Genomic DNA, 10,635 nt, shown 5'->3' with positions numbered 1-10,635 from the left:
ATGATAACCTTACATACCTGGAAGAATAAGGTTCTTGAAGAATATTGAAGAAGAACTTGATTAGAAGCCTTGAAACCCTAGCTTGAAGGAGAAAAATCAAGAAAACCTTTCTTGAGATTTCATTAATTAGTTTCTTGAAACTCTATGGCCAATAATTATGATTTTCATTAGTGATTCATAATTGTATGGAGGAATTTGAGTTGGAAAGATTGGAATTCTTGGAGAAAGACTTACCTTGAAGAAGAATCTTGAAAACGATTGAAAGAATCTTGAATGGAGTCTTCTACTTTGATTTTTCCTTGGGGTTTTGCCTTAGGGTTTGAGAGTGAAGATAGTGATGGATTAGAGATGAAAATCTGATTGTTTTGGGTCTTTAATTAGTCAAAAGATTCATTTAGGATTTTCTTAGAGGTAAAAAGATGAAAACGACCCTTTTTAATGTCTTCCCGTCGGCTAATTCGTCACTGCACTATATCAGGTTACTAAAATGGTCATAACTTTTTACTCAAAACTCGTATTTTTGTGAAATTGGTGGCGTTGGAAAGTAGATTCAAATACCTTTAATTTGATAGGTTATGGACCACGTAGCTCTTTATATTCTAAGAGATATGATCGTTTAAATTTGACCCAAGTAAAATCTTACATCAAAACTTAATCGGTAAGAAAACTTTCAACTCAACTTTGTGCTAGGAGTTTTTAGTGACCTTAATTGATATCCAAAATCATTCCCACACTAAAGAATTTACCTTTACATATATGAGCAATTTAAGAATAACCCGATAAGACTTTATATGCAAATAAAGAATAGTTCGGACTTTAGCTTAGAAACTTTTGGGGTGTTACATGCAACTTGTTATAAATTTGTATCAATATATTCAAGTCTAATGGTTATTTTTTTTACACTTATATCAAGTATTTGAGTGTATTTTTGTTCAAAATTATATATTTTTATCAATGTATTTAAGTATTTCTAGTGTATTCATCATTAGAATGCATTTATTCCAATGTTGTACCAATGTATTCAAATGAAAAAATTCTATAACAACAGCAATGAAAAATTGTATCAATGTCGTACAAATAATAGTTAGTGATACAACAAATTCTGTAGTGCAATTCCCTTTTTAAAAAGATACTACTGCACAATTAATGCACTGCATTAAATATTATATTTATCTTCGAAGAAACTATCTAAACATAAAATATGTATACTAGAATACAATCACCAAACATGATGAATACATTTTGATACAGTTGGATAGTCAATTAAAAGTTAGTTACGAATAGTAATTATCTTAATTATAGTTATTGAACCTTATGAACCCCTAAATTATAATCATTTCTGTAAGTTCCTCATTAAAAAACAAGTAAGGTTGTGTAAATTAAATTCTACTTGAAACTTGTGGATAAAATATGTAGATATTTATGTATGTGTAAATTATCTTATTAAGGATAAAATGAAAATTTTCAAATAAAATTGTTATTAAATATAGAAATATGTTATTCTTTCTAAAATCAACTAAAAAATGTCATATAGAAACGAAGACAACAAGATGTTTGAAGTAAAAGTGCCAAATGGCTTAAATAAAATGTAAGCTAGCTGATACGTACGGAAAACCTAACGTATTAACTGTAAATTGATAATTGAAATTTCTTTTTTCTTGCAAAAATGTATTCCTTCCGTTTCAAAAAGAGTGATCTAGTTTGACTTGACACGGAGTTTAAAAAAGTAAAGAAGACTTTTGAATCTTGTGGTTCTAAATTAAAGTTATGTCAAATGTATAAAATTGTCTTTTAATTTTGTGGCCTTAAACATGCCATGTGAAAAGTTGAAATTAAAATATTACAAAAAAAAAGAGATAATTTTTTTTTAAACAGACTAAAAAGAAATAAGGACATTTTTTTTAAATAGAGAGAGTAATACGTTACACAATATTTTTTACGCTTGATAAATAGCTTAATGAAACGTACGGAAACTAAAATCTCCTAATCCCGTCAAGTCAGAAATAGGACACCTAGCTAGTATTGGATAATTCTGGAAGAAAATTGTGTATGAACTGTCCCAATGAAAATGAATTTTACATAAATCATGCTCTTTGTTATTCAACACAATAGCTAGTTCTAGAGATGTCTTTTGATTCCAAAGACATGTGCAAAAGCTAAAAAGAGAACCACATAAGCATATAAAATTAAGTTCTTATCATATCATGAATCAAATGGATAGAATAAGAGTCCCTTTCAATTGAGTTAAATTTTAATTAACAATTTTTGGCTTATTTTCATTATTTCAACTTAAAATTAAATTCTTAAATACACCTTTTATTTTATCAAAACACTATCCAAATGTTTAAAATTATTTTAAGAGAAAATACATAATTACCCCATTAAAGTAAAACCTCTTTTTAAAAAAGACACTTGAACTTTGTAGGAATCCTATTACCCATTGTTCTTATTTAAAATGAATTTATTGTCCATTACGTGCCTAGGTAACATGTAGAGTGTAGTTCACTCTTTGGTAGAGAGTGAGTTGAACCAAAAAGTAAATGAATATTTATTTAATGAATATTTATTTAAGCATTTATTTAATTAGAAATATTTTTTTCTTTTCTTTTATTTATTTTATTGTACTTTCTCAATTCTTTATTTTTGTTATCTTCTTCCCCAAATTTCAAAAGAACCAACTACCTCTTTTCTATTTTCTTCAACTTAAAAGACCCATTTACTTCACTCATTTTTTTCTTGTCTTCTTGCTTCTCTTTGTTCCTTTTTCTTTTTTTGCCCTTATTTTTTTTCAAAATAATAATAATTGTAAACCTCCTTGATAATATTGTTCCTTTTTAAAAAATAAAATAAAATAAATTGTTATGTAATTCTTTAGCATGTAAATAAAGAAATTTCTTCGATTTCAAAGTATTATAGAATTCCATTACCTTCATCGTAATGGAGCTGCATAATTGTTGTAATTTTGAAAAGGAGATGGTAGATTGGAGGTGATTATTAATTTTTCAATATATAATTTGTTAGTAATTTTATTTTTGATTTGACAATAATTTGATGATATTAATGGTGGAGATTATATTATTATATTGACGTGATAAAGACTACTCCGAAGGATTGATGAAGATGGCGACTACGTAGATTGGAGAAGACAGTTAGAAGGATTGAAGAAGAGCAGAGGAGGGTGATGAGGAAAGAAGAAGAAAGAGAAAAAGAAAAGAAAATGAAGAAAGAAGAAGAAAGAGAAAAAGAAAAAGAAGATGAAGTTAATAAAATAAGAAAAAAAAATGAAAAATAAAGATTAAAAATCAAATTAACAGATAATAATTGGTGCGTGATTGTACTTTTTTTCTTGCAATTGAGGGTAATTGAAAAAGGGGTATTTACAACACTTTAAAAATTGTTTAAGGGGGTATTAGGACCCCGCAAAGTTGAAATGTCTTTTTAAAAAACAGGTCTTGGAATAATTATATATTTTCTCTTATTTTAAATTTTAAAACACTTAAAATAAGTCAATTCAATAGGCTCTTAGGTTGTTTGAATTGACTTATTGAAGGTATTTAAATAAAAAAAGCTTTTAAATACTTTTGATAAAATTTAAAAATATTTTAAAATCAAAATATTTAACAAAAATAAAAGCAATAAGTCCGTCCAAACAGGTTGCAAGTGATATGAGCTAAGTCACATCATATGGAATCATGTTGTTTGTTGATTATTGGCCTAAACGAATTTTAAAAGCAGCCATACTCTTAGGAGGCGTACAGACCATGAAATTCCATTCAATCTCATAATACTATAAAGTTTAACAGTATTAAGTGAGGTCATTTGTCCCTTATTGTTTCCTTGTAACATTTAAATATCTCTCAACTGTCACTTTTGCCGCCTGCCTGATCTCCGGCCATAGACTAGGTTAATTATTTGTCAAATTGTAGCAGTTTTCGCGATTCAATCACCGGGGATGGATCCAGACAGGACTGGTACCAGCGCCGAGGTTCCACTGCTTTCGAACTCTCGGACGAGGGAGAACCGGTGGGTGATATGGAGGGCGGTGTTCAATGTGTCAACTACTATAATTGGTGCAGGAATTATGTCAATCCCAGCAACTTTAAAGGTCCTAGGTGTTGTTCCCGCATTCGTGTTGATTGTTCTGGTCGCTTTGTTAGTAGACATAACGGTAAATTTCATGTTGAGGGCCACCTATGCTGGTCAGTCCACGACGTACGCTGGATTGATGAAAGAGAACTTTGGAAAGATTGGTTCTTTGGCAGTACAAATTTGTGTAATGATCACTACTCTTGGTTGCTTGATCATGTACCTCATTATTATTGGTAACTTTCATTCTTTAATGCCTCTTACATGATCAAGGGATGAACAGTTGGTCTCGGACTTGGACAACCCTCACCTTATTAGCTAGCTTTTGGGGTTTAGTTAGTCCCAAGATCCATCTTCACATGGTATCACGACTTGGATGTATGACAACAGTACTAATTTTTCTTCTTTTTTTTTTTTTGTTAATTTCAATGATCAGGAGACGTTTTTTCTGGAAAAGGAGAACACCTTGGTGTCCTTCAAGAATGGTTTGGGATTCATTGGTGGAATTCTCGTTATCTATCAATCCTACTCACTGTCTTGCTTGTTATGCTTCCTCTAGTCCTATACCGGCGTGTAGGTCAGTTCATTCTGTCCTCTGTTGTTGGAGTTACTTCACAAGTTAAAATGTTCACTAATGGTTTGTGTTTATATATATGGCTTGTGATTGCAGAATCATTATGGCTCAGTTCAGCAATAGCAATTATCCTAGCAGTTGTATTTGTTGGTATATGTTCTGTAATGGCAATCATTGCAATCGTAAAAGGGGAAATAGTAAGGCCAAGAATGCTACCGGAGTTGAATAGTACTTCTTCCTTCTTTAATCTCTTCACCGCCATCCCAGTCATCGTAACAGCTTTTGCATTTCACTTCAATGGTAAAAGCTACATACTTGATCATTTCGTGGCCTTGATGTTAACTTTACTGACATGCAACATAAAAACTTGAATGCAGTCCATCCTATTGAAATTGAGCTGGGGATACCTGGAGCTATGACTAGTGCTGTCAAAATTTCACTAGTAGTTTGTTCAGTCATCTATTTTTCAATTGGAATTTTCGGCTACCTTCTATTTGGAGATTCAATCAATGCAGATATACTTGTAAATTTTGATACGTCGTCCTCTGGTGCTATAGCAATCAGTCCCATTCTAAATGATATCGTTCGTTTGAGCTATGCACTTCACCTAATGCTGGTATTTCCTCTCTTAAATTTTTCCCTGAGAGCCAACATCGACGAACTCATATTCCCTAAGAAGGAATTACTAGCAACTGACACCAAAAGATTCATGTTTCTTACACTGATCTTTTTAGCCTTATCATATATAGTAGCCATCACTATACCATCGGTATGGTACATTTACCAGTTCATGGGATCAACTTCAAATGTTTGTCTTGCCTTCATATTTCCAGGTGCAATTGCTCTAAGGTCTCTGTCTTTCTTCCCCTCAACTTTTTAACTAATTAATCTGAAAGATTTTCTTTCTTCTGTTTTTATGCTGAACGTTTTGTTTCTTATTTGGCAGAGATGTCCATGGTTTATCTTCAAGAAAAGACAAGATCATCGCGGTAGTCATGATTGTTCTAGCTGTTGTGACGAGTGTTATAACTATCGCTGCCAACATCTACAATATGATTATTGGAAAAAGTTCATAAATTTATGCCATGAATCTCAATTAGACCTTTTGGATTTTCAATTTGTGTTTTGTTGTGCAATATTTGCTAGTTCCAATAATATCGTTGTGAATACTGAATTTAGCCATATTCCTAAATCAATTGGACCAGAAAATTTACAATACTTCTTGAAGCAACCCGAGTGAGAACTACATATTCCGTGTTAATCCCACAAAAGGGCGTGGGGAAGGTAAAATGTATGCAGATCTTACCTCTAAGGTACAAAGGCTGTTTTCTATAGACTCTCAGCTCAAGATAAAACAACACAAAGTAGTATAGAAAAAGAAATAACGGAAACGAAGACAGTCATGACAAATATATACTATAGACAACTTGACAAATCATTCTAAATCGTAGTAGTCATAACAAGATACAATGATAATCGAAGTGTAAGAAACCCACAAATAATAACCAAACTCAAAGGACAAGAAACTTCAAGAATATACAACTAATAAGACGGCTAGCTAATAGTAAAGAATAATAAGCGAGACAGCACTAAACTATCAAACTTCCTACTTTAATATGTGTTCTCCGTGACCTCTTGTCTACGGTCATGTCATCAGCTAGTTGAAGCTGCATCATGTCATATTTAATCACCTCTCTCATTTACTTCTTCGGCCTACCTGTACTTCTGTTGAAACAATCCATAGTCAGCCCTCACACACCTTTGCACAAGAGTATCCGTGCATATCCTCTGCACATGCTTAAACCATCTCAATCTCGTTTCCCGCATCTTGTCCTCTATCGAGACCACTCCTCTCTTGTCCTGGATATCTTAATTCTTAATATCTCTTAGTATACCAGAGCTTGAAGATGATCAATGACTGCCTAACTTATGATAAGGAAGAAAGAAGAACTCACAATTGGATGAACTCATCTTGTTCAACCAAATTAAGTAGAATCCCAATAAGAAAAGCCTGCCTATTTATTTATTAACATCATAAAAGGCTAAATTACTCCCTTTATAAGTATATGATGTGAGTTTTTACACACTTGTACATACATTAAAGTGAAAAGAGGCCAAGAAACCTGACAATTGACATAGTGTATCTATGATTCCCCGTATATTTCATTATATACTATCAATATTGAGACGATAAACGCATAATCCACACCAGGATAAACTCTTACTTCAAAATTTTCTCTTCCTTTGAAGAAACTTCCAAGTTTGAATCTCTCTTTGACCTGCATAATTGAAAGAATTATTTATTCGTATAGACACTCAAACAGGGATTTGAAGTTTAATAATTAGTTAAGTACCTCAGCAATCAAAGTATCCCCTTTATAAACTTTGAAAGATTGATTGGTGAAAGATCCCTTTACTTGGAAATCACATATCTCTCCATTGATATTGCTAGCCAAGAACACATCAAGTTGCATTTTCATTTGAAATGTGCTTGATCTTTTAATTGTGTATAGCAGATCATTTATGTCTGAACTCTCAGCACGATAAACTTTCCACGTATTACGCCATGAAAGTGTCTGCACTCAAATATTTAACAAACCACATCACTCTTAAGTTCATAATATATGCATTCTTTGAGTTACTTTGATGCTTCTAAATCATTTTACACAGAAGAATAAAACTCCGTGGTCGGCACTTAAAGTGTGGCCTAACAGTCAATAAAGAGGGTGAAAATCATAGGAACTGCTAAATCATCAACTAAATTAATTCGGTGGTGAATATACCACAAACTATAGTTCATAAATAATACGACAAAAAATGAATAAGTAATATACATGTTGAGACACAGATATCTCACAAGCACCAACAAATTCTTAATTGGTGAGCAGAGTAACTGGATACTTGTGCTGGTGAAGCATAGGTCGATCGAGATGAGCTCAAGCAGGGCGGAGTAGCTATGTTATAGTCAATTGGACAGGAAAATAATGTTAATGATAAACGAAGTGATTAAATAACATATTCTGGATAATCTTGACATAATAAGGTGTTATAGCCAAGTTTTTCTCCTATTTTTGTACATCGCCACTGTGCTCAAGTGAGCCCAAACCATATCAACTAAGAATGAAAACTAAAAAGAGAGAATATGTTCGATACCTTTTCGCGCAGAGTAAGGAGAGGTAAACCATCAGGATGAGCAATGATTCTTTTCTTCTTTCTGAGATGCCAAACTTTTCCATCACCTTGGAGAAGAGAGATTCCAGTATCATCCAAGACATCGATATTTAGTTGTGAGAGTCCAAGGATCTTCTTCTTCACAGTTAAGTTCACAAGATAAGGAAAACAGAAGCCATCCCCAACAATAGGAAGCAGGGGAACTTCAAAATTTATCTCTGGCTTAAACATATATGTAAACACTACTTACTCAACATTAATTGACAAAAACTAGCTATGACTTGCCTTATATTGGTTCATAAGAGATTGTCAAAAGGCAAAGTTAATTGTGTTGAAAAAGTAATACTAACAAAAGAAGATGAGATTGCTCTGTCACAGAAACTTCCCTTCGTTTTCCTATATAATTGACCGTTGAAATTTTCGTTTTAAAATACAAGGCCCCATTGATTGCTACTTTATTTTTAAAACAATTTATTTTATTAAATGTATAGAAACGCGAGAAGTATCAGTCGGACGGTGGATCTTGGTCAGCATGAATTTAGCTTTTAATTTGTACTTTCATTAAGCATCCTATCATAATTCATAGATATTCACTTACTTTTACGTAAAAAAAAGTCTAAGCATTCACATTTGATATAAATAGAGCATGAAAATAGCGACTCTACGTGGAAAATATGTAGCTTTACACTTTTAAAAAACATAAAAGAATACTCATTAAAAAAAAAGTTTTTACAAACATTTTTACAGAAGATATTCACCCGTGGTTAATAAACAAGGGATAAACTATGGAAACTAGGGTTCTAATTCATACAAAAAAAATTATGCTCATATATTTTGGATTTTGAGATTCAAATAAGTCTATTTTTATCGTAAATTTTTTATATATTTTTTATTCAATTATTGTGACTTATAGTATTTTTTACATAGTTTACAAATATATAAATTTTATTTCAAAAAAATTGAAGATTTCACAAATTCTCGGTCAAACTTAAACTTGACTCTCAAAAAATAAAATGTATTACATAAATTGGGACATAAAGAGTAATTAATTCTATTTATCTACTTAAGTCAGAAATTTTAATTGTTCATTGATTAATTGTTTATGTTATTAAGAAAGATTGTTTAATTTTCTGCCCATTTTCCTACTCCTTATCCACAATTTTTTTTTTTAAAAAAAGATCTTAATAGACAAAGTTACTTATACTTGATAGTATATTCTTTGTTAATGAAAAATATCACGTCCCAAGTCAAATAATTAAAATGCGGGAAAGTTGTCTAAACACCACTCTTATTAAAAAATGAATTACTCTCTCTAGTTCAGTAGTATAAAATGAATTACTATATGGTTCAAAATGGATGAATTTTTTTAAAGTTTAAGAATATATTAATTATTTTTTCAAGAATTATCTTTCTTTTTTATGGAGTTTTCAACTACTTCTAAATCTCAAATTATATCTTTACTTTTAAGAAAAGTTCAAATAAAAATTTAAAAATGAAAAATATTAGTAATAAATTATCTTTAAATTAATGATTTTAAATATTTTGGTGTGTCACACCTGACAAATCATTTATATTGAATTTGAGGGAGAAATTATTGTACTCATATGAATTCATATACTCCCTTAGTTCCTATTTAGTTGTTATTTTTTACTTGACACATCTATTAATAAAATAATAATTAGTATAGTAAATTTAATATTTTTTTCCTATTAATTGATAGAATTTCAAAATTAATTTACTCATTAAAGAGATTCTTACATTTTTCAAAAACATTAACTCTTTAAATAAATTATAAATATAATAGGTAAAAAATAATTTTTTTTTATTATCAAAAAATGACAAATAAAAATAAATAAATAAAAAATTAAATTTAGACAAGTAAAAAGGGATAGAGGGAGTAACAAGTTCACTTAACGTCAAAATGACCCATCTGCGTTGCAAATGAAAAGGAAAAGGGGAAGAAAATCAAGAAAAAATTCTCGAGACACGAAACAAGCCAACGGCTACAGATATCGCGGTACATGAATCATGAAAAAGCTCAATTGTTTTATTATATTCTTTCTGACTCATATTAGTTGATCATTTTATTAAAAATAATTATTTCATATTAATTATCTATTTTATTAAATTTAAGAAAATATCAATTAATTTCTATATTACCCTTTGTAATTAATTTTTTTTGGAAAATATTCACATTTATTTATAAAAAATTTTTATTTAAGAGATGAATTTGAAAAATTATCTTTTTATTTATAATTTCTTAATTTACGGTAAAAAGTACATTAACTATTGAAGTTGATTTTGATCATATTTGTTTGATGAGGAGAAGAAGGAGAAGGATCACAATAGATTTGAAAGTTTTCTATCATATGCTAGAAAATGAAATCAAATCAAGGAACAATATAGCCAAAAGTCCTTACATCAGTGGCTAGGTGGACAAAACCACCCCTATCAAAAAAAGAAGAAGATGGTTTATATTAAAGAGCTCCATTGAAAATTTAGGGGACCAGTTTTTTGAATTAAAGAGAGTATTGAAAAATAATGTAGATCCAACTACCCTATTTATTGCTAATGGTGGGGTGCATAAGCAAAACAATTTTTTTACCACCACCAACAGATGTGGTATGGTGAATAAGACTACTTTTTCCTTAATTAAAAGTTTAGTAAAAAAATCTTAATATAAAAAGCGTTTTTCCCTAAATGGAACCTTACCGTGAAAGAAAATTTGTACTCAGTTCTGTGACTATTGTCTAACGACTACTAGTTAGAGATGATTATTTTAAATTGATGCAATAAGAGTTCTG

The 10,635-nt window shown here is 30.5% G+C and overlaps 2 protein-coding genes across 2 annotated transcripts; one reads left to right on the top strand and one right to left on the bottom strand.

Moving 5' to 3' along the window:
* Positions 1–3,808: 3,808 nt before the first annotated feature.
* LOC125872573 (amino acid transporter AVT6C-like) lies at positions 3,809–5,878 on the top strand. Its single transcript, XM_049553320.1, has 5 exons — positions 3,809–4,322; positions 4,523–4,663; positions 4,757–4,960; positions 5,038–5,509; positions 5,607–5,878. Exons 1-5 carry the CDS (start codon positions 3,953–3,955, stop codon positions 5,734–5,736), a joined length of 1,317 nt encoding a protein of 438 aa, XP_049409277.1. The 5' UTR covers positions 3,809–3,952; the 3' UTR covers positions 5,737–5,878.
* A 185-nt stretch (positions 5,879–6,063) lies between these two features.
* On the bottom strand, positions 6,064–8,149 carry LOC125872582 (protein LURP-one-related 14-like). The gene is made up of 3 exons (XM_049553331.1): positions 7,814–8,149; positions 7,015–7,236; positions 6,064–6,939 (listed from the first exon to the last, which is right to left on the bottom strand). The coding sequence occupies exons 1-3, from the start codon at positions 8,060–8,062 to the stop codon at positions 6,805–6,807; spliced, it is 606 nt and encodes a 201-aa protein (XP_049409288.1). The 5' UTR covers positions 8,063–8,149; the 3' UTR covers positions 6,064–6,804.
* Between the last annotated feature and the right edge of the window lie 2,486 nt (positions 8,150–10,635).

This window comes from Solanum stenotomum, chromosome 8 (assembly GCF_019186545.1).
Source record: "Solanum stenotomum isolate F172 chromosome 8, ASM1918654v1, whole genome shotgun sequence".
NCBI classification, from domain to species: domain Eukaryota; kingdom Viridiplantae; phylum Streptophyta; class Magnoliopsida; order Solanales; family Solanaceae; genus Solanum; species Solanum stenotomum.
Note: the sequence above shows the minus strand (reverse complement) of the source record. Positions and strands in the feature narration are given on the sequence as shown.